The sequence below is a fragment of the Saccopteryx bilineata genome, chromosome 7, assembly GCF_036850765.1.
Source record: "Saccopteryx bilineata isolate mSacBil1 chromosome 7, mSacBil1_pri_phased_curated, whole genome shotgun sequence".
Classification (NCBI taxonomy): Eukaryota; Metazoa; Chordata; class Mammalia; order Chiroptera; family Emballonuridae; genus Saccopteryx; species Saccopteryx bilineata.
In genome coordinates, this window is record NC_089496.1 from 109,266,610 (window position 1) to 109,290,893 (window position 24,284).

Here is a 24,284-nt window from a genome sequence, read left to right on the forward strand (position 1 = left end):
TTCCACTGGCAGGTTGGGAGTGTGCCCACTCTTTCTCTTCTCTGCTGTTGCCGGATTTCAAGTGTCATGAATTTGGCGATTTGTGGCTGCTTCTCGTTCAACTTGCGCGGTTCCAATGGGTCAGTGAGGTGGAGTACACTCCCCTGGCCCTCCACGTCGGCTGAGCTTTGCCATGGCCCTTCACACTGGTTTCCATTCAATTTCATAGATGAAGCGACGCCTCGCAGTCATTTCAATTTCCTCTCTTTTTGACTAGAAAGTTTGAAGATGTTCTTCATTGTGCTTACTGGTGGTTATTTTTGAAATTTTAAATGATCTACTTTTGTCCTTGGCCCTCCCCTTTTTTTTATTAGAGTTTTATGGGATTCCATTTTACCAAAGCAGTACAATAAGTGGTTTGGAATGAAACTCAGCTATGTTGTTTCATTTTTAAGTGAAAGGAGGGACAGTCGCCACTCTGTGGGTATTGTGATACAGGACTGGAAAATTCCCTCTTCGGTGTGTATTCACGGAAAGCACAGTTTTTGATACTTGAAAGATCTGAGATGTAGGAATGACTGCGATCTCTGTGCCATGGAATATGTTCTGGATTTACGGTTGCTATGTATATGTACATGGTGCAGCCATGATGGATTGCTCTGAGGTTTTGGCCACCACTGGGCATCGTCTCCCCTCAGTATGCTGTAATCTTCATTAGGGACCATCTGCCACAAGAGGCCAGGCTGCCGATGACCCCTGTTGGTGAAATTTGACCTCAGTAAAATTGCAGGTATTTTTTGGGAGGACAGAGAAACTACCGTTCTGCTTTCACGGTATTGTATTTCTCGAACGAATACAATAAACCCCTCCCCATCTGTGGTTTTGCTTTCCGCGGTTCCAGTTACCTGCGGTCAACCCCCGTCTGAAAACGTTAAAGTGAAAATTTGAGAAATAAACAACTCACAGACTTTAAAATTGCACGTGGGTCCGGAGCAGCATAATGAAGTCTCAGGCCGTCCTGCTCGGTCTCCCGCGATGTGAATCATCTCCGTGTCCATGCCATACGTACACGCTCCCTGCCCTCTGGTCACTTAGCAGCTGTCCCAGTGGTCACGGGGACCGTCGTGGTATCGCAGCGCTTGTGTTCACATAGCCCTTAGAGCCGTCTAACGCGACGTCACCACGCCCACGTCATTCCCCTCACTGTCATCACATAGGCGCTGTCCCCAGTCACACCATCACAAGAAGGGTGAGAACAGGACAATAGGGTGGAGAGAGAGAGAGAGAGAGAGAGAGAGACTACGTTTACATTACTTCCACAGTGTATTGTGATAATTGTTCTATTTATTATTGTTGTGAATCTCTTCCTGTGCCTAATTTATACATTTAACTTTATCACAGGGGTGTATGTACAGGAGAAAAACAGAATGTACAGGGTTCGGTACCACCTCAGTTTTGAGTATCCACTGGGCCTGGGGGCGTGTCCCCCACAGATAAGGGGGATGACTGTATGGTCACATCGACTTCTTCTCTTCAGCATGTCCTGCCTTTTAGGGTGCTCGTCACAGCTGCTAATTCCTGAACAGCTATGGTCACAGTTCCCTCTGTGTAATGTCTAAAATCTGCTCACCTGCCTGTCATCAGGGTGCTGAGTCATTTGATGTTCTTAACTGACTCGTCCTGTCGGTCCCCTCTTCTGGTCCCCCCTGTTATGTTATTACAGCATATACTTTTTAAAATGTAGGGTGCCGAGGCCTAATATTATACAGTGATTTAGTTCAACTTTATAGCATTCTGTGTTTCAACCTACAATTTAGAAATGATAGCTCTTAGGAGTGGATTTCTGATGCACTCGACAGCCGTATTTTATGCCATCTTTGTAACCACAGGGACCGAGTGGAGACAGTGTGGGAAGCCCTCTGCAGTTCCCGTTCCTGGCATTTATTACTTGACAGACAGCAACAGGGCATAAAATTGTTTGTCAGATTTGCATAAGAACTTCTTACACCAAACTCCTGTGGTGCCCAACACGTCCATAAATCCTCACATAATTGTCCTTTTGAGGAACGCTGAGCTGTTTTGTTCCTTCTGTTTCTCCAATTTCATTTTTTCAGGAAAACTTTTTGTGTGATTGGCACACAACAGAACCAGCAGTTCAGATGCTACAGAAATGTTGACCTGAGACCTGTGTATCCTTATTGATCAATGCCATCCCTTTAAATGTAATTTTCTAAACAAAATTTTTAAAAATGTAAAACAAAACAAAACTTGCCATGATGAACAGAGCCTACCAATTGTTTAAAAGGACTGTGCGAATGGAAAGTAAGGATCTTTTTCCTTTTTGTCAGGAATCTTTAGAAAGGCTAAAAAGTAGGTTTTAAGCCTGAGTTTGTGACATGAGATCATGTAATCAGCTGCATTGTGACGCTAGTCATCAGACTTAGAACAAACAAGCAGAAGTAGCTTCTAAAAGATCTATCTGATCCTTGCTGCAGTCAGGAAAAAAAAGACTTCTAAAACTTCTGTGTAACAGGCGGCATCTCCACGGTGCCCATGAATGTGTGTGTTTGGGCGTGTTGTATACATTTTATAAAACTTGTATAAAGTTTATGGACACAGTTCCCCAAACAGTATTTCTACTGATACAAGATAAATACATCTTGGTTAACTAAATAAGAAATAGCAAAAAGGTCAGCTTTTGAGTTTTAAAAGATGTTGACTTAGGTCACCTTGGGAAAGATGTATTGTCACACAGCCAGTGGTGCAGCCCAGCGCACAGGGGGTCAGGGCTGTCATCCCGGGTGCAGCCTCTCTGCAGCCCAGCTCTGCTCTCAGCCGTGGGTTCAGAACAGAGAGCGGAGGAGCTGGTTCACATGCTGGGAGTGATCTTGACCTCGCAGCCTTTCCCAACGTGACGTGTGTTCTCTGTCCTTGTACATTCTTTTCGAATTTATCTATGAAGTGTTTCATTTTACCCACGTTTCAACCTTTCCCCCCCGCTTGTCAGCACCGTCCTTCCCCCCTCCACATTCCATGCCGAGCGCAGAGAGCAGCGGCTAGCTCCCGACCCTGGCTCGCGGCGCCCAGGTGCTCCTCGGCCACATGCCTCTGCCCCCCTGGCCTCCACCTCCGGCTGAGGAGGAATTCTTAGGCTGTCTTTCCTTCCCCCAGACGGACTGGACCGGGTTCCTGGGGGTGGCGGCCTGCCTGCCCCAGCTGTGAGGGCGGCCCTCTCCTCTTCCCCCCGCGCACGTCAGCCCTGAGCTTCCGAGAAGCAATTACCTGGGGTCTCGCTTTCTCTCATCAAGTTGTCCTTGTTTTTCAATTTCCTTGGGCTTCAAGCTGGTTCACAGGTTAAACCTGATTGAAAATGAATGGTTCGAGGAAATCTAAAAACCTGATAAATAGTAGAGTTTCCAGCCCCAGTCTACACTTGACATCTCTGCTCCTAAGAGGTGATATGGTGTGGGGTTAAAAGTAGGGGACTCCTGAGCCAGACTGCCTGTGTTTTAAACCTGGTTTTTCTGCCAGTTACTGCTGTGTGACCTTGGCAAATTACTTAACCTCTCTGTGTCTGAGAGCTTTTATTTATTGTTTATTTATTTATTTAAAGTGAAAGTTTGTTAGTCTGCCTCAGCTTTTTGATAATGGTGAGACTAGACATCTTTTTACCATCTAGAGCTGTGGTGAGGGGTAGAGGGTAAAGGTGAAGTGTCCACAGCAGTGCCCGGCACAAGTCAGTGCCCTCATCTGAGCGGTGGGCCCGGGTCTCCAGCATCTGTCAGCTCCCACCAGGGTCAGTGCCGACCCAGGCTGCTGCACCCTTGCATAGTGATGTTTGCACCTTGGCTAGTGACCTCTTTATATATGCCCTTTAAAATCCTAGAACCAACATCCTGAAATATGTGTGTCTGCAGGTCAAGGCAAAAATGCCAGATGTTTTATCAAAGAGAAAACGTAAACTATATGAGTACAGTGTATCGGGATCAAACACACCTGTCAGACTGCTCCAGGTTGGCCAAAAGCCAAACCAGAACAAGTCTGGGCTCATCCACTGCTTAGTGTTTGGCCACCTGAAAGATGAGCAGCCCCGGCCTGGTGACATTCGTCACGTCCTGGCCGTCCTGGCCCTGCCTGGCATCTGCTGCTTTCCGCCCAGAGCAGCTCTTACCAAGTGGAGATTTGCATCTGGATAAGTTTTGTTTCAAAGTAAGGAAAATGGAACATTACGGCTGGTCAGTGCCCAGACCTTTAGTGGGTAAGCCGGGTGGTGACTCAGGAGCACCCAGCTGCCACCACCGCCCTGCGTCAGTGTGGCTTCAGTCACCGAGTGCTGTACCTAGGGGAGGCCACAGGACGGGGAGATTTGGATCTCTCCTAAAAACAAGTAACGTAAACTGACTTCCCAGACACCCCGCCTGCTCTGGCGTCCCAGATCTGGAGGAGGTGCTGCGCAGAAGGGGGGTTCTGGCTCCATCCTGAGCCCACAGCTGGCAGCGGGCAGGCTGCCAACTCTGGTGGCCGTGGACCATCCGTGGCCAGTGCCAACCTCATCAGTAGAGGGCTCTTGTTGTCTGCCTGCATCAATGATTCGTAAAGAGCAAGCCACCAGCAACGCCTTCATAACTGGGAATGTTATCTTTTTCCTCCTCGTATAAATTCGTGGTGAACCATTTGGTCCGTCCCTTTTGAAATTTGGCATTAATTGAGGATTTCTTGTCTATCTTGGTTCCTAGTGGGACTCTAGGCCGGATATCTTTGGAATAAAAATAATACTTGGCCTCTACTTCTGCTGAGAATCATCTACAAACAGTCTAGCAGTCCTGGTCTTTGAACAGCTTGGGAGCGCTCTGAAAAATAAATGGATTGCTCGCCAGTGTCATGACGTAAGCGCGTGTCGTGACGTAAGCGCATGTCATCATTACATGCGGCAGGCACCAGGGCTACTGGGATTGGACAAGGTGAGAGTTGTGCTGACAGTCAGTGGGCGGCACACGGCAGGCCTCCCTAGTTCCCTTCCCACATGGGGTTGTTGGTATTTAGAACACTGAGCGAGTTTTCTCCAAGAAAACCATCAGCCCCGTAAGAGTCATGTGGCTAACATTTTGAATAAACCAAAAATCACAGGAAATCGTAATATGCCCAATGTACCATGAAGCTTTATATTAGCATTTTGCTACAAATCTTGCAGACACAGTGGTAAGTCACCCTGTCTGCCCCCATCACATCTGTCCCTTCCCTGACTTCTTTGCGATGACCCCATACTGGTGGTCTGCATCCTTACCCTCAGCGTTTTGAACTGTTGCCAAATATCTGTGCATTCGTAAATGATACATAGTGTTGGGTGGTGTGTTTTAAAAGTGTTTTACAAATGTTGGTAAGGAGGATAATAATGTATCTCTTGAACTGTGGTGTTTCTCCCCCCACTCATTTGAGACTAGCAGCCAGAGCTAGTTTCTGTTAGCTGCTGTGTAGGTTTCATTGTTACTTAATTATTACAAAACACTGTGAGCCGAGGATTTTTGACTTGGTGTCAGAGCATGTATTCAAACCCAGGATTCTCCAAGCCCATGTGCCACACTTTTCATGAATACTGGGAAGTTATCGTGGACACAATCAGGCTTGCAGGCTGAGCCCGCAGCCTCCTATATCTTTGAACATAAAGGAAACCTGTGGTTGTTGGTCCTCCTGGCCTGGGGCGGCCAAGACCAGGGTAGCCCTGTCTTCTGGGGTGGGTAGGGGTGGGACTACCCACATGTCAGGAGGGTCTGTCCCCCGGGCTCAGCAGGTAACAGGGTCAGCTGCTTGAGCCACTGGGTAGCACAGCCTCCTCCTGTCTGAAAAGCCAGCCTGGCAAGTCAATGATGTTTCTGAGGCCAGAAAGGCTGAGGGAGAGGGACAGGTTTTAAGAGAAGTGTAAGATACAAACCCAGCTCTCAAGTAGCTCAAATCTGGCAAGAGGAACGACACTAACATGAAACAGAGCAACCGTGTAATTTGGTGCAACTGAGCGGAACCCCGGTCATCTTTTATGGAAATGGGATATTCTGTATTTTTTCTCTTTATCTTAATTTCTAATTCAATATCTTCTGGCAGTCAGAACGAACTGATCTCACACAGGCTGTCTACTATTATTTCATTTTCTGCAGGAGGGATGGCTGGGAATAGGTGGCTGCATAGATGGGTATACGTATTTTTAACTTTAATAGATGCTTCTCTGCTGCTTTCGAAAAGGACTGTAACTCCTCTTACCCCAACCCCAGTGGATGAGTGTCCTCTCCCTACATCGCCACTTCCAACAGCAATGATGTCTTGTTTTAGGTGTCTAAGTGGATGTAAAGTTACACGCCATTGTTATCCATTTCCGCGACCCCTACGGAATATAAACATCTTTTTGGACATCATGTCGCTTTTTTTTTTTTTTTTTTTTTTTTTTTTTTTTGCTGTTTTGTGCACTGCTCATCTTCTGCCTGGTTTGCGATTTGCCTTTGTGTTTTTCCCTTGGTTTGTTGGTAAGAACTGTTTATACAGAATAGATACCCACCCTTTGTCACCTGTGTTATACCTATTCGGAGCAGCTGTATCATTTGTCTCTGTCTAACCAGTCAGTTCATGGGAGAATTATTGCAGCACCTGAGTGACTTTCATCAACTCAGAGAGAACAGCCTAACTAGTTCAACACGATAACTGACCTTTCGGAAGGGTCCGTGAGTGAAGTCCGATACTGAGGGGTGTGACACGGTCAGCTTGTTGAAGAATGTGCTATCTCACTACGTCTGCCAACTGCTCTATCCCTTAAGCTTTTCCGATATTGTTCTAGTAACGGGGGGCAGGGGGGCTCCTCACACGTGTGCCTGGTGTGTGGGAAAACCGGGTTCGATCCCCGAGCAGCTCTAACGCGCTCGGCTGGTCTCCCTTCCTTACGGAAACGGAGTCCTGACATCTGTATCATTCTTTTTCAGAGACTACAACATCCTCAAAGCCTCACCCACCTGTTGTGGGCAAAGTGACTCATCACAGCATCGAACTGTATTGGAACCTAGACAAGAAAGCGAAGCGGCAAGGACCCCAAGAGCAGTGGTCGCGGTTCGCCATTGAGGAAGAAGACCCCAGAATGCACACTTACGGTATCATTTATACGTAGGTGCAACATTGAACCGCTAACATTTGTCTTTGATTTCCAGATTAGTTGAAGTGGTGTCTGTCGTTTCCGATCAGGCTCGTTTTGAGATTAAAGAAAAAGTCAGTGGTAGAGCGTTGGCCTGGCGTGCAGAAGTCCCAGGTTCGATTCCCTGCTAGGGCACACAGGAGAAGCGCCCATCTGCTTCTCCACCCCTCCCTTTCTCCTTCCTCTCTGTCTCTCTCTTCCCCTCCCGCAGCTGAGGCTCCACTGGAGCAAAGATGGCCCGGGTGCTGGGGATGGCTCCTTGGCCTCTGCCCCAGGCACTAGAGTGGCTCTGGTCGCAACAGAGCGATGCCCCAGAGGGGCAGAGCATCGCCCCCTGGTGGGCAGAGCATCGCCCCCTGGTGGGCGTGCCAGGTGGATCCCGGTCGGGCGCATGCGGGAGTCTGTCTGACTGTCTCTCCCAGTTTCCAGCTTCAGAAAATACAGAAGAAAAAAAAAGAAAAAAGAAAAAAAGTAAAAGTCAGCATCATTTGCCTTCATGCTCCTGATGAAGGATAATTTTTGGAAAAGAGTGTTAGCAAAAACTCTGCAATTAAACCTCCTGTACCTCTGGGAGCCTCTAGGCTTCTGAAATATTCTCTCTGTAGATTTAAAAAATCTGCAATGTAGACAAGAATCAAAGGGAGAGTTGGATGGAATTCAGTGAGGTTCCCACCAGGCTGTTCTGTTCACAGATGAGGGCTGGGGTCCCGCATGTCCCCCCGGGAGAACTGTGGACCTCGTGTCACACCGCCGTCCCCTTGTTAACTTTTTCCACTGACCTGTGGCCCCTCTGTCTCCACCAGACCCCCCGGCCCCGCGTTCGTGCCTGCCTGGTTGCCCCAGGCACTCTCCCTTCTGGGTTTGCACGGCTGGTTCCGATCGGGTCAGAGGGCCCCTGCTCCAGAGGCCGTCACGTGCGGCCATTCTCCTGCCCGGGACCTTGCTTCACACGCTTGGCAACGTTTAGCTCCGCTGGGCTGATTCTGCCTTGTTTAATTCCTGTCTCCCCACCAGGATCTAAACTCAGCGACAGGCAGATGAGATTCCTGCTTGCTTTACAGCCTGGCCCCGGCTCCTGGGCGGGGCTTGTGTATGGTAGGCCCCCCACCCATCGGCTGCATGAATAAATGAGGATGACAGGAGAGATTAGGAGGCCGTTTTTTCTTAGTCTTCACCCAACTCTTACTTCTTCCCTTTGACAGCTTTAGTGCACAATGACTCCTTCCGTGTTTCAGGAATATCAAAACTGAGCTTCCAATATGGTTTTAGATTAAACTTTTAATTTTTTTGAGAACTGTAGGCACATATCTGGTTGTGAGAAATAATACGATACCCATTTTCCCTGGCGGTAACATTATGGAGACCTGGAGTGTAGTGTCCCAGCTGGGATGCTGGCGTCTGTGTGGTCAGGACAGGGGACAGGAGACAGGGCCAGCGTTTTCCTGGCCCTTCTCCAGGTGGCGTGGTGAGTGGGGTGCTGGCCTGAGGGGACATGATGGTGTCTGAAGCTCGGCTTCTTCCCTGAGGTTCGGTGAATGGTTCTTTGTGTTTTAAACTTTTATTTTTATTCTACTTTTTTTTTTTTGGATGAACAGCTCTTTGTACCTAAAAAGGAAACATGCATTTATTTGAAACATAGTTACCCCATGAAAGTAAGTCCTGGTCTGACCACTCGAAAATGTGATCTTAATCACCGCATGTCATGTATTTTGCTCCGTGAGGTAGTTTGTGTCTAAGGATGGGAATCAGGATATTGTAAGGACTTCATTGGGGGAAGAAAACGACTTCCATCTTCCCCCACCCCGTTTCCCTCGCGCCGTGAGCTGCACCCGGCTCGTCTGTCAGGTGAAGCCATGCGGCTGCTCAGGTACCTCCTCTGTGCTGGTTGGCCAGGTAGACAGCCTCACCCAGAGAGACCCTGCCAGGTGCACTGACCTCCAGCCCAGCGTGTTGTCCTGTTTCCCCCAGAGGGCCTGGTGCTCTCCAGGGGGACACATGTGGATAATGTCCTGGGGTCGCGGGGCTGGCCACGCCACCTTCACCCAGCGCTGCGTGCACCTGTGAGATGCTTGCGTTCACTCAGAGAGTTGGATGACACAAACCTTGACACTAGGTGGCAGAGTTAGACTGTGTGAAGCTTGATCACTTGCTCTAGCTGTCCATAAAACTAGCCAAGACCTTTCTTTGAAGAAGCAGCTCTCTAGAACACCTGACTTTGGGATTGTGGATTGAAGAGCTTCTCCCTGACTTGTCAGTTTCCGCTCTAGCCACCAGCCAGTCTCGAACCCGTGGTGTCATCCTTGACCCGGGCTCTCCTTCTCACAGCCAGTTACCTAGTTCGGTGAGCTCTCCCTTGGCCAGTCCCTCTGTGCCTCCCCGGTGGACGGTGGCACTAGCCCCTGCTAGGCGCAAGCTCCCTGCTCTGACCAGTCCATGGCTGTGTCCTGAGTTCTCAGCTGCCCAGCTTGTCTGCCCAATGAAGTAGACTTATCCTTCTTTCTTGCCTTTTATCTTTTTAATCCACCTTGCTGCACGAATCTTCTTTTTGCTCTTCCTGTGGTCGCGTTGTCTTCAGTGGGACTCGTGCCCCGTAGGATGGAGGTCCAGACTCCTCAGGCTCACATCTCACGCCCTTCACACTTTGCCCACAACCTGCCCGACTTGTCTCTTACCTCTGAGCAGAGAGCACTACGGCCTGTGCGGTGACTGCGCCTCGACCTCTTCTGCCTGTGCGTTCGGCCGTGGTCGCTGTTTGGATGCACTTCCCCAGCCCCGTCCCTTGTTCTGCCCAGGTCGGGTTCTGCCTCGACTGCCTGCCCTTCCGGGTCCCCGTGGTGGCTGGTGCCCCTGTCGTGCATGTCATTCATTCTCTCAGCACGCTTTAATGAACCTCCGCGTGCCAGGCCCTGTTCTGGAGGCTGGGGACACAGCCCTGGGCGCATAAACCAGCACCCCTCCTGGTGAAGGGACAAGCAGGAAATAAGACAAAGAAGCAAACGTATGCGGCATCAAGTATCATCTCTGTGTCTTGGTGGTGTCCTCCCCTCACGGTGCCCGTGTGTGTTGGCCGAGGCTCCACCCTCGTGTCTGCCCGCCACAGTCTGGGCGGACAGAGTGGCCTCTGCCTCAACATCGTCTGTCACCATGGCAGCAGGGCGAGCACATAGCCTGAATTCTGGAATCTTCTCAGAATGACACACTTCCATTCTGCTGATGCTTCATGGCTCCAAGCAAGTCATCTGGCCAATCTGCATCAGATGGGGGAGGGACGTGGGCTCCCAGGGAGGCAGCGAGGACCCATGAGCATCATCCAGTCCTTCACGGGCGGCCGGAGGTCGGGCCTGAGCCGCTAGAGTAATGGGGGTTGAGGGGGGGGGACGGCGGGTACTGGCGACGCTCAGTGTGGGGCCGGCAGACACCCAGCTGTGGAGGAGGCAGCAGGGAGAACGGCCTGGGGGTGGGTGGCCGGAGCCGGATTCCAGTGGCAGCAGCAGCGGCCTGGGTGAGGAGCCGGGCAGGGGCACCAAGAAGGAGGCTGGTGCCAGGCTGCCGTCGGTCACGTCGGAATTTAGTGTCTTCTGTTTTGTGTTTACGCAGCTCTTGTAGCGAATGTTTGCTCATTGGTAACAAAAAGAAGGCTGTGCTTTATTAAACGTTGTATCTTTTCCTGTTGTGGGAACAGTTTGAAGTTTCCTTCATTGTCTGCGCAGCCGCCCCAGGGCAGGTAAGCGGTGCCCCCCTCCATCGGCCCGATGCGCTCTTGCTCGTCACCTGTGTCTGTGTGAGAATCGGGGCTCACCCCGCGTGTGTGCTGTAACCACAGTGGGGTGCCCCACGGGCAGCTCTGTCCCCCCGGTGCCCGCTTCTCCCCACAGGGCCCTCTCCACCGGTGTCGGGGCCCCCAGCCCCCCACAGAGGTATTCAGTGACATCTGTTTTCTAGAGCAGGTCTGTGTCTTCCTCTCTGGGGTACGAAGGTGCTGTTTGCTTCTGGGCGCTCTCTCTCGTGATACTGAGCAGTAGTGGATTTTATGGGGGGCCCTTTCGGTTTTGTGTTGCTTCCCAGTGGGGTTTGGGGAGAGTGGTGAGGCTGTTTGATTGACAGGTGAGGTGTTGGCAAGCCCACCTGGCCCAGCACTAAACCCATGTTCTTAGGTCACTTTTTATCAGAAATGGGGCCAATTCCCATGTTGCCATCTCAGCCAGACCCAGCTGCCACTTCCTCACTGTCCCTGACTCTTTTTGACACTCATCAGCAGGAAATCGGGTCAACTCATTGCTGGCAGGTTCATCTTGGCCCTGAGCTGGTCCTGCTGCAACCACAGCATGGGCCGGCATGGGCCCGTTGTGGGCATTAAATATATGTATATATTTGAGGTGCATGGAATAGCACTGAATATTTATGTTGCACACAAACATCCTGGTAAAATTAGTTGTGAATCCCAGAGTATGATTCTGGCGTTTGCAGAGGTCTGCTGAGAATGTAAGGGGCATCGGAGACGGGAGGCGGAGAACACAGTAGTGGGCTTGGAGCCCCAGGTGTCTGAAGGGAGGACAGGGCTGGGGTGGACTTTGCAGCAGAAAAGGAGAAAGAGATGGAAATGCATGTGTGCACATGCGTGCGCGCACACACACACATACACACCCTCAAAAAGCAAGCCTCTGAGGTATGAGGAAAGAAAGATTTAGACGTGAAAATTGTAAAGAGGTGCATGGAGTTTAGTCAGAGGCCAGTGAAGGTTTTTGGCAGTGAAGGGAAGCTGAGGTCTTGGGCACTATTGGGAAAGACTGCAGTTCTGTTGACGTCTGGAGCCCTGATTGTCCTAGAAAGTGTGCCACCTCAAAGCCAGGCTTCCTGGGTCCTGCCTCCCAAGCAGAGGGACAGGTCCTAGCACCCCCGCTGGGGCCCAGGGCCTTCTGAGCGGGCAGCAGACTGCCCTCCTGCATTTCTGGGGGCTCGTTTTGCAGGCTGCAGATGGGGGGATGTGCTCCTTCTTCCTCTGGAGGCAGGTGAGTTTCCATTGCTCGCCTCCCACCAGTGTCCTGCTCTGTGAGTGTTTGTCTATTCCCCACAAACATTCTCCCGATGCACGAAAACATCTGGTCTGAAGCTACACTCTTGTGTGCCGCTGACACCCCTGCTGTGTTCTGTGGCTCAGGGCTGCAGCCACAGTGATGCCCCACTGTGCTCTCTGTGGCTCGGGGCTACAGTCACGGTGATGCTCCACTCTGCTCTTGTGGCTCGAGGCTGCAGCCACGGTGATGCCCCACTGTGCTCTCTGTGGCTTGAGGCTGCAGCCATGGTGATGTCCCACTGTGCTCTCTGTGGCTCAGGGCTGCAGCCACGGTGAAACCCACTGTGCTCTCTGTGGCTCGGGGCTGCAGCCACGGTGACGCCCCACTGTGCTCTCTGTGGCTCGGGGCTGCAGCCACGGTGACGCCCCACTGTGCTCTCTGTGGCTCAGGGCTACAGTCATGGTGATGCCCCCGCTGTGCTCTCTTTGGCTCAGGGCTACAGCCACGGTGACGCCCCACTGTGCTCTCTGTGGCTCAGGGCTACAGTCATGGTGATGCCCCCGTTGTGCTCTCTTTGGCTGAGGGCTATAGCCACGGTGACGCCCCACTGTGCTCTCTGTGGCTCAGGGCTATAGCCACGGTGATGCCCCATTGTGCTCTCTGTGGCTCAGGGCTACAGCCACGGTGAAAGCCCACTGTGCTCTCTGTGGCTCAGGACTACAGTCACGGTGACAACCCACTGTGCTCTCTGTGGCTCAGGGCTACAGCCACAGTGAAACCCCACTGTGCTCTCTGTGGCTCAGGGCTACAGCCACGGTGAAACCCCACTGTGCTCTCTGTGGCTCAGGGCTGCAGCCACGGTGACAACCCACTGTGCTCTCTGTGGCTCAGGGATACAGCCACGGTGACAACCCACTGTGCTCTCTGTGGCTCAGGGATACAGCCACGGTGACGCCCCACTGTGCTCTCTGTGGCTCAGGGATACAGCCATGGTGACAACCCACTGTGCTCTCTGTGGCTCAGGGATACAGCCACGGTGAAACCCCACTGTGCTCTCTGTGGCTCAGGGCTACAGCCACGGTGACAACCCACTGTGCTCTCTGTGGCTCAGGGATACAGCCACGGTGAAACCCCACTGTGCTCTCTGTGGCTCAGGGCTACAGTCATGGTGACAACCCACTGTGGCTCTCTGTGGCTCAGGGATACAGTCACGGCGACGCCCCTGCTGTGCTCTCTGCGGCTCGGGGCTGCAGCCACGGCGACGCCCCTGCTGTGCTCTCTGCGGCTCGGGGCTGCAGCCACGGTGATGCCCCTGCTGTGCTCTCTGCGGCTCGGGGCTGCAGCCACGGTGCAGTCCGCTTCCTCAGGACCTCTCCCTGCGGTAGAGTCCTGCCGGCCATAGACGTGCAGCCCTCGTTCCGACAGCCAGCCCCCATTTGTTCCCTCTGAGACCCCACATGCAGACCACATCTACGTGGCTGGATGGTCTATCTTACCTTTCAAATGGGAGCCTTTGCTAAGTGAGGCCGAATGTCATGGGTAAACACGACCGTTTCTGCAGAGTATAAAACTGCGTGCTCACTGCATTCAGCACGGGGAAGAGAGGGACACGTGCTGGGAGGCTCGGAGGCACCCTGTGTGACTTGTCCTCTGTGCTTGGGGCCTCATGGTCTCGTGCCGGGGACTGACAGCAGGCAGGCTCAGAGCTGCTCTTGAATGTGCTCCTACTGCCCCTTTGAATGACTGTTGAGAGAACATAGTCTGCTTACCCGCGGTCGCGTGTGTCTCCTCCCGTCTAGGGGGTACGCCACAAAGCACGTCGTGGAAGGTCTGGAGCCACAGACACTGTACCGATTCCGCCTGAAGGTCACCAGCCCCTCTGGAGAATTTGAGTACAGCCCCGTGGTCTCAGTGTCGACGACCAGTGAGTATGCAGCCCCTCTGAACCCTTTTATCTAAAGACACGTGATGACGACCAGCTGAGGGGACGGCAGCCCACCTTTGGCTCGGCCTCACCAGGGGCAGAAACAATTCCATTTTCAAACCCTGATGACACTGTGCACTGGCGGGGCCTGGCGGAGACTGGGGACATCTGCTGTGTCACCAGTTAGAGCTGCTTCTGTGTGCACTGCCCTGGGGTATGCACACCCCTTTCCTTCCCAGTACAGAAGGGTGAAGTCACCCTTCTCAGGAACTGTGCCGGAGGGGCCGGACCCAGCGGAGACCCCGGCTGCCTGTCACGCGCCCTCGGCAACGAGGGCTGCTCAGTGCTTTGTCCCTTGTGCACAACATCAGCGTGTGCATCCTGGCCTGACACGGAGAGCAGCTTCCTGAGGGTGCAGGGGTCAGGTCAGAGGGCCAGCACTGCCTCTGTCCGCAGGATGAGGGAGGGTGGCCCCGCCCACATCCTTCCCCGGGTCAGGGGGGGATGCAGATAGTCCCCGTGACCAGTGTTTTAAAATGTCTGCAAGATGTCTGTATCCAGCGCTATTTTTGACCCGGAATGTTGTAGGTATTAAGACGGTCATAAGTGTTCATGGCCCACCCACTGAAAACACTGACAAGTCTTTTTTTGGTTGCACAAAGAAACTCTTCCTCTTATAAGTATCCAGTGTATCATTTGGTGCACGTGTGTGTGTGTGTATGTGTATGTGTGTGTGCGCGCGTGTCCCCTCTGGCTCTCCGATGTGTCCTGTGGCACTTACTCATGGACAGTTTTGTGTGGATTAAAGGCAAGTCAGATTCTGAGTTGTCCCGTAATCAGTTGCTAACAAGGCACTAGGGGACCGGACCTCAGTCCCACAAACTGAGAGCTTGAGTTCCAGCTGGGAGTGGCGCTGTGTGTGTGTCCCCAATGCTGCTTAGCTGGCTGTGGAGGGACAGAATTTCATAGGAGACTTCTGACATGAAATGGCCAGTTATGGAGATGCTGGTCAGGAAGGGGGCTGGCCCCTTAGTCTGATGGCTTTGAGAGCATTTGCTCTTGTGTGGAAGATACTGAGCGCCCAAGTTCTAGAGGAGGGAGAGACGGCAGCGCGGCGGGACAGGATGCGAGCTTGTCTTCGTGGGGGGGGGGGCAGGAGGGGAAGGTGACACTGGGAGCCTGTCATCTATAGAGACTCCCGGGAACTCTGGGCTGGGTGCTCTCTCAGGCCACCTTCCAGCTCCTTCCTGTCCTCCTGCTGTCCCCAGCCGCCCCCAGGCCAGTCCCACACTCCTCCGCCCCTCTCGCTGGGGCACCCTCTCTTCAGCACCCCCTTCACACCTCTGCCTGCCCAGCCAACGACCGCTCCACCTCCACCTCCGCCGCAGGGCTGTGCTGGGGGTGAGTCTCCAGTGGCTTCGCCCCCTCCACCTGCCCCTTATCTCCTCCCCATGCATCTTACTTCCTGTGCTTACCTTCCCCGTCTCCCACCGCCTGTGTGCGGCTGAAGAGGGAGCCCTGGGTCAGTCCTGGCCAGCACGGTTGTGAATGGCAGACAGATGACGGGAGTGCAAAGACCCTGGGCAGAACTCTCGGCTCGCTTTCCTGTCCTTCGGGGCTGGGTCTGTTTCCAGTGGCTGAGGGGAGTGGGGAGTCTGCCTGAACCTTCTGGGTGAGGGTATAACGGGGCAAGCCCCGCAGTGGCTGCTACCCGCCTCAAGACCACACGGAAGCTGGAGCAAGGTCTCCCAGACTTCCTGCCGGGGCCAGCGTGGAGTTGGTGCCCCTTTGGAGCTCTCTGGGAGGGCGGACACTTGCATGGGCCGCAGGAGAGGGGTGCTTCTCCTTGCCCAGCTGGCTTTCGAGAGGCAGATGCTTGTCCCTGGTCCAGTGGTCCAGGACATTGGTCAGTGCAAGCCGTGGCTTCCCTGGGCAATTAGACAGGACCCCCTGCAGGGACAAGGGGACGATGGGAGACTTGGCTTCTGGCCATGAGTCACAGCTCGGGGGACGTGCCCTTGGCCTGCGGAGGGGTCTCCGGGTCAGGTGCGCTCCACTTCCCTGTTGCTCCCTTAGCTGTTGTTAGATGTACGCTCTCCGAAGCAGACTCTCTTCAGGAGTCATCTCGTGCTAAACAAGGAATTAGAAATGTGCACATTAGACAAAACAGCTAAGAAATAACCACGCTTCTGTGGGTGGATAATTTGCATTCGTTTGAAAGTGTTTGAATGAATCACAAAAGCTTGTCCTTTGTTTGAATAAAGGATGCTCAGCTTTTTTTTTCCCCAGGTAAAGTACACCAGACTCTTGCTTAAATGAGACGTGCAATTTTAATCAGTTGGGCCCTTAAGAAAGAAAGAAAAGCAGCTGCCGCTTGTTAATTGGCGAATCTCTTCCCTAATAAGATCATCATTTATTCACTGCTTTTAAAGGGAGACTCAGACTCCCCCAGGCGAGGTGTTACCACTGCGTCACAGTCTGGTGGCGTTACCTTCTGCAGCTAAATGACCCTCGACCGGGATACGAGCAATGGCCTTATGAAGACCTCTCTGCCCTTCTCCTCTCACGGGAGGAGATGTCGCCCTCGTGGGGTCCTGCCACCCCCCCACGTCAGTGTGGGGCGCGCCCTCATGGGCACCGGCAGCCTCAGGCCGGTATTTGTAATTGCATCACTCAGGGTAAGCAGGAGGAAAACACATCCACAAAGGCAAAGACTGCCTTTTTTTTTTTTATAGTATATTCAATTGCTCATATTGATGGCCATCCCTTGGGCCGGGCTGGACCGGGGCTCTGGCCCACAGAATCTGGAGGGATTGGGGGGCCGACGAGCGGAGGGTTTGGCTCACCCTGGAATTTCCTCTGTTTCCTGTGTCTGTCGCCCGGAGGGGGACAGACCTGCTTCGCTCCCTCTGCTCCGCGAACAAGAGCCCTTTCTTCCCTGCTGCTGTCGAACTAGTGTGCGGAAGTGCTGAGACTTCCGTGCTGCGGGCCTTCCGGGCCTGGTCCAGGGGCGTCCCCCTCTGTGCCCTCCGCCCAGTGGCAGTGGCAAGGGGTCAGCGAGTCGACACAGAGAACACGCTGCTATGCCCCGAATGACAGTTATCGCTGCTTTTTGCTGGAACTCCGTGAGCAGGGAGCAGTGAGCAGACGCTGTTCCCCCTCACCTGGGGATGTCCCTTGCTTATTTAAGATGTCGCTGACCCCCTCTCCCCCTGGTGACGTCCCTTGGTTATTTAAGATGCCAGCTGTGTCTATAACTTAACACACACAGATGCTTGTGGTGAATGGATCGCTGCTTCTATTCACACTAAACACCCACAGAAGGCGTGTGGCCTGGTGAGACCTGCTTGGAGCTCTGAGGTGGCTGGCTCCTGCCTGGGCAACCAGGGACAACCCACTCGGCCCCCTGGCCCTCTGTTTTGTGGTCTGAAGGAGACTCTAAGAGGCAGTGTGTGAAGTCCTAGAGGCAGCTCGATTAGTAGGATTTCTGTTAGGTAATATACATAACATGGTATATGTTACATAAACACGGTGTATGTTATAAAATTTAGTAGGAATGGAGGGGGGGCTTCCTCCATTCTTCTCGGTGCTTCTGTGCTAAATGCTTGTCTTTGTATTCTTGGTGGCAGTTGAAGTTGGAGAGCCTCAAACGTGAGGGCCCATTGGTGAGGCTGCCTTTCCCTCTGTTCTGGGAAGCGAGAGGGAAAGGAAACTCTCCATGGTTCCATTGTCCACCGAAGGGTGGGTGGGTCACGTCATAGATCATCGCGAGTCCATGCTATGCCAGCCCAGGGTTTCCCCCTGCAGTACTGTGGACACTGTGAGTGTGGATCAGGCATCCCCAAACTACTGCCTGCGGGCCGCATGCGGCCCCCTGAGGCCATTTATCCGGCCCCCCGCCACACTTCCGGAGGGGGCACCTCTTTCATTGGTGGTCAGTGAGAGGAGCACTGTATGTGGCGGCCCTCCAACGGTCTGAGGGACAGTGAACTGGCCCCCTGTGTAAAAAGGTTGGGGACCCCTGGTGTGGATAGTCCTTGGTTGTGGGGCCGTCCTGTGCCCTGCAGGGTATATAGTGACGTCCCTGGCCTTTTCCTGCTAGAAGTCATCAGACTTTACCAAATGTCATTTGGGGGCACAGCCCTGCCCCTTTTCACCAGGCTGGGTGTGGCCACCCTTGAAAGGGCAGGGACAACGTGGGCATTGCCCTCCGACAGTTTTCTGTGATATTTTTATGGAGAGCTTTCAGTCTAAAAATATGTGTGGGTGCTGAAAAGGAAGTATAACGTGGCTGAAACATCTTTAGGACATTGGCAAGCTCGTGCGAACTTGTTATTTTGAAACATGGGAAACTTGCCTTAAATTGATTTTTTTTTCCCAAAAAGGAGAAAGGTTATCATTTAAAGGTCACCCTGAGAGTGACCCCTTCCTTCTTCCGCCTCCCTGTTCTGCAGTGTGTGCTGTGTGTGCGGCTGAAGTCCCCGAGGAAGCCAGGAAACCGTGGCTCCCGTGCCCGGAAACTGACATCCTGGAGCCCCCCACCCCCAAGGGGCAGGAACAGGGCATGTCGCTCCCCGTCGGCAGACACAGCCAGCCCACCACCTCTGCCGGCCGGACTGTCAGAGGGTGGGGGTCAGGGGTGGGCTGAGCCCAAGAGGCCTTCTAGTGTACAGTGCTGGGGACAGAGGACAGCCTGGTAGTGGTGAGACTTCCTTTAAGGGCTCAGAATAAGAGGCTGAAAGCGGGCACCACAGTGTAGGTGGCGAGGGAGAGAGCATGTTGGTCTCATTCTCGCTGGGATCCCCAGTGTCCAGACTTGGCAGGTCAGGTCCTTACACATTTGTCACGTGGATGGGTAAGACCTTGGAGGTCACTAAAATGAGGAATTTGACTCAATGCCTGTGGGTGGCAGACAGGTTTTCTACATGTGGGAGGGGGCTGGGCAGAAGGCAGAAGAGAACGGGGGGCCGTCCTGAGCCAGGGCGGCGAGCCCACTCCTGTCACCTCCACAGCAGACACGCGCCGGGCACTTTTGAGGTGGCAGGTGCAGTCCTGAGAGCATCACATGTATTATTTCATTAAGCGTAATCTTAATCATTTAAGAACTAGATAGTCATTTAACGTGAAACAGACATGAAATAAACGCTTTGGAGAAAAACGGGCTTTTCTCACTCATCCCTTTGTGCTCACACTCGGCGGGTGGTTGGACTTCCGTCCCTTCTCCTCTCCCGAGGTCACGTTCCCCTGTCCGAGTGATGGTCCGCTCTCTGCCTCACTTCCCTTTGCTCCTTCCCTGATTCTCGGGCTCTGCCTTCTTGCTCTTCTCTACTTGGCAGGCCCTCTACCCGACCCGACCCGACCCGACCTGGCTTTCTCCCGCGTCCCGCCTCTCTGGGTGGGGGCCCCTTCTGCCCCCCCCCCCCCCCAAGCTCCGCAGGGACAAGGCCAAAGCGAATGTTATATTCCTGGGAAGAACTGAAATTTTGGATTTCAATTGTTAAAGCAACGTCTTTCTCTTTCTTTTTTTCTTGCTGGCTTGTTGTTTGAGTCGTTTCGGAGAGGCTTTGGCAAAGAAAACCCAGCACGCTGTGACCACTGGGAGCTTTCCCTCGTCTGTCCGAGGCAGTTCTCAAGTCTTACAAAATCCGAGAGGATTCTTTTCAAATGTTCTTTAATGTTCGCAAAGCAACACTTTTATGACTTGAAAATGTCCCAAGCCTTTGGGATGCTGTAAATGGTCTTCTCTTAATAGGTGAAAACAAGGATTGTTTTCAGAAAGAGAAGGCGTGGCGTGGGAAGTGGACGGCTCACCCGCTGGGACAGCCGGGTGTCTTCTTGGAGGAAAACTCCAACACCCACTTAGGCCCCAGGAGGAAGGCCTGGAAACAAACCTTTTCTTGTTCCATTCTGGCTGACTGCTCTCTCTCCCTCCTTCAGGAGAGCCCATCAGCAGCGAGCATTTGCATCGAGCGGTCAATGTGAATGACGAAGATTTCCTGGTTCAAATACTTCAAGGAGGGTGAGAAGACTCTGCCATTTACATTAATATAAATATACTGGTGCTCATGAAGAGCAGACAGATGCATGATGCGGCTTCGTTTCATTTCCTGAAAGTTTCCCATGCTGGGATATTGGCTCAAAACTTGATCTGGCAATGTGTGTGTCGGGGAACTGATGTGAGTGGGGCATAGTTAGTAAAGATGCTGAGAACGTCCCGTTGAAGTGTTCTATGTGGTAATTATTTAGTGAAAACTGCAAAAAGGAAATTATTGTCTTGGGTATCACATTTCCTTCCCAGAAAGAAATTTCTGACTCTTGCTCACATGCCATAACCTGTAGGCAAGTTTCACCCCAAAATGCCCACAGCAAATTCCTGACGAAAACGAGGAACCGCGGCGTCAGCCATTTGTCACTCAAAAGGTTCAGACTCTAGAGGGAGAGACGGACGGACGGTGGATACAGTTGTTGCTGCAGGTGCAGATTTGAAGCTGCCTCCTAAGTGACAAATGGACACTCTTATCTGGATTCTTTTTTTTTCTTTTGGTGCATAAATGTACATAAATGTAACTGTGCTCCCAGTTTCCTTTTTTTAAAAGAAATGTTTTATTAGAGTGACGTTGGTTAATAACACTATGTAACTTTCAGGTGGACAGTTCTGTAACACCTCATCCCTATGGTTCCTGGTTCACCCCAGGTCGAGTCTCCCTCCACGACCGTCGACCCCCTCTGCCCTCCTCTGCCTGCCCCGCCCTTTCCCTCTGGTGCTCACCACACTGCTGTCTGTGTCCATGAGTTTTATTTATTTATTGTTTGCTTAATCTTTTCACCTTTTTCACCCAGGCCCAACCCCCTCTCCTCTGACAGCTGTCAGTCTGTTCTCTGTGGTTCAGTAGATTCCATATGTAAGTGAAATTATGTGGTCCTTGTCTTTCTCTGACTGGTTTATTTCACTTAGCCTAATGTTCTCTAGGTCTGTCCATGTTGTCACGAAAGGTAAGATATCCTTTTTTTCTTTTTTCTTTTTTTTCCTGCTGGTCCCAGCAATGTGAGTAGTATGGATTCTTTTTGAACGAGGAGTTTAGAATGCCCGAGAAGACCAGTCACCTATGAATTGGGACCCTGTCCTTTGGGGAAGACAAGGGTCCCACAAAAAGCCATCACTCTTAGCTGGTGTCTAAGAGTTCCGCTTTCTCCCTTGGTAGCAGCCCCTTCCGCCGGCGGGAAGCGTGGGTGTCCCCGGCCGAGGCTCCTGTGCCCTGGAGCCGAGCGTCTGCGTGAAGAGGCACGTCCTCGCTCAGGGAAGGGTCTGTGCTTGTCACAGCGTCTCCTCAGCTCACATAACGGTTTCAAGTTGAACGGAGCACCTATTTGAAGTGAAATGACAACAATTTTCTCTTCTTTTCCTGTGAACTTGAATCTTTTAAAATATTTGGCAGGGCAGTCTTAAGATAACAAAAATTTAATGGCCCGGAAGAAATTGGAATATTTGATAAAATCAGCTGTGTTAGTCACCTGTGCCCCGCATGAGAGTCAACTGCAGATCGTTACCCTGCTGAGCACGTAACTCTCTCCCCTCTGTTTCTCCACAGCAACGTGAAGGTGGATGTTCCCAATAAGTTTGGCTTCACTGCTCTGATGGTGGCTGCCCAGAAAGGCTATACCAGGTGGGCCACCCCCCCCCCCCCCCTCAGGGAGTGGCAGGTCCTCCTCCTGGAGGCTCCAGTCAAGATAGGGATGGGAGGGAAAAGGGTGATGGGCGAACCCCACTTTCTTCTCTTTCCAAAAGTGTAACCTGTACAGAAGAGCAGAACAAAAATTCAGCTGTTACTCCCACAAAGTTACACGACAGGCAGGAGAGAACGTGAAAATGTATAATCATGTGGTCAGGAAGCGAGGCCTCCGTTTAATCGTACTTTACAAATCTATTTTGTATATCCTGGAAAAACTGGGTATTGGAACTTGAATTTCCTTTGAAAAAAAGGAAGGGGAGAGAGAGAAGTTCTGGGGAATGAACTTCCCCGCTAGGTTGCTGAGATCTGGTTTTCACCGGTATGCTTCATCCTGCCTAGTTCACACCGGTCAGAGACACAAATACCAATAGCTTATTTTTCAATCAGATTTATATTTTAACTAAAATGCCACTTTGGAAAAAATAGAAATTTATTTTCATTAAGCACTGCCATTTGAAAATATATTTTAAATGGTCACGAAAGTGACAGTGAACTGCACAGTGTGATGGTCCAGTTTGTTTATGGGGTGTATAGTTTGTTTTTCAATGAATGATGCACAGAAAGGGTAAAACGCCATTTGCTTGGTCGTCTGTAGTTTGTCTGGAGTGGAGAGGTAGCTGTCTGTCTTCTGGTTGCATACGGCCTGGTCCGGGAGGCTAGCTGGCCCCGGGACGACACGGACAGCGTGGTGAAGGTGTGTCTCACGGCTAGCGTGTGCATCTCGACCAGTCGTGGGCTCCTCCCTCCTCCTGTCGAAGATACTTACCCAGCTACGTTTCCGTTTGTTTCCTTTAGGCTTGTGAAAATCCTTATTTCTAACGGCACGGATGTGAATCTGAGGAACGGAAGTGGCAAGGACAGGTGGGTGACTGGAATGTGCCCTCCGTGTGCCCAGGCTCGTGTTGCTAGGCTTTGCTCAGAGCGTTCCTGGATTTAACACAAAAGATGTAGTTGACTTAGACAGCGGGATAGGTAAAGTACTGAGTCCCACAGGAAAGATGGGGACAACGAAGGGTGGCCGATTCATGTGTTTGTGTCCTTGCACCCAAAAGGGTGTGTGTGGGGCTGTCTGTCATGATGCGTGAGGCTTCCCCCGCTCAGCGCCCAGGCCCTCTCGGTGCTCAGCGGTGTGCTGCTGATAGTCGCCGCCAGCCCTGCGCTGGGCTCTGCTGGTCAGTCCCTCCCTGAGGGCCCTCACTGCGTGTGTTTTACTCTGAGCTCAGCTTCCAGTGAAGCTAACAGCAGTCACAGGACACAGCCTGAGACTTCCCTGAGGTGACAGGGCTCAACGCCTGCCAGGAAAAGGTTACCAAGAAACACAGAGGTGAGAGAAGATTTAAGAAAGGCTTAAAAACAACCACCAATCTAGGATTGAGGTTTAATTCCTTCACTTAAGTCACCCGGTGTCTGTTGGCTGTCTGCCCCATGCCTGGCTCTGGGCATGGTGCTTGGGTAGAACTGTGAACAAAATGCAGAGCTCGCCCCGGAGCTGGGTCACATGATGGCACATCAGATCCGAGCTGTGCGCACTGCCGGTGAGGACCCAAGGGGAGCCGCAGAACACTGGCCGTGCACAGAAGGCCCAGAGGAAACACCGATGTCTAAGGTCAGAAAGCCTATGGACTACGTTCTCAGGACACAGGGCAGAAATAGATTTTGAATAATGACATTTAAAAAAAAATCAGTTGTAAATTTAAACATGACTGTTTGGCATAGTTCTTAGGTAACTTTGGGACTAAGGCATAAATTCAAGAAGTTCAAAAAAGAATAATACCAATTTAAAAAGGAAAGTGAAAGGAGAAAAAAACGTGAGAGGCTGGAAGAGAAAAGAATTAAAATAGAAGTTGAAATTGATTCATTAAAAAATAGATTGAGAAGCGTAATTGTGACCCCTTAAATAAAAATTTCTATAATAAAATGAAGCTGCTTTTTATAACTCTAAGAAGGAAAAATTAGAAAATTACAAGGGTTATGTAACAGTGGTTGCAGAGGAAGTTTAAACATGAAGAGAAAATGGTATATTCGCATCTAAAAATAGGAGATTTGACCATTTAATTGAAATGAGTGCTGCTTCTGAGAAAATTTAAACCATCGAAATCAACCCCAAAAGCAGAAAATCTGAAGTAACCAATACTCATACAAGGCGTTAGAAGATTATGAAAGAGTTTCCTCCAGCACAGGCTCTCGGTGCGTCTGCTCCACCATGAGCTTGTTTAGGTTTTTGGGGTGCTGTTAATAACCTTGACCTTTTCCAGAGCAGAGGGAAGCTGGAACCCATAGCAGATGTCCTGATTGCTGACATCCCATAGTAGGAGAAAGCTGTCTGCACATCTGTGCATGTGAGGGATTGTGTCTGTCTCTTCCTCCCGAGAGGATCAGGCAGGAGGGCAGGGTGCCCAGTGTCAGTATCTCCTGTCATGCTTCCCATCAGCAGACCTAACCCACGTGTGTGCAGATGCACATCTCCT

At 51.7% G+C, this 24,284-nt stretch overlaps 1 protein-coding gene across 1 annotated transcript in view; it reads left to right on the forward strand.

Annotated features, from left to right (window-relative positions):
* FANK1 (fibronectin type III and ankyrin repeat domains 1) overlaps window positions 1-24,284 on the forward strand; it is a 69,068-nt gene that overhangs the window by 36,668 nt on the left and 8,116 nt on the right. Inside the window, exons 2-6 of the mRNA XM_066239939.1 lie at window positions 6,942-7,119; window positions 13,962-14,086; window positions 20,024-20,105; window positions 21,676-21,750; window positions 22,612-22,677. Coding sequence (XP_066096036.1) covers window positions 6,942-7,119; window positions 13,962-14,086; window positions 20,024-20,105; window positions 21,676-21,750; window positions 22,612-22,677 — 526 coding nt within the window. The remainder of the gene's footprint in view (window positions 1-6,941; window positions 7,120-13,961; window positions 14,087-20,023; window positions 20,106-21,675; window positions 21,751-22,611; window positions 22,678-24,284) is intronic.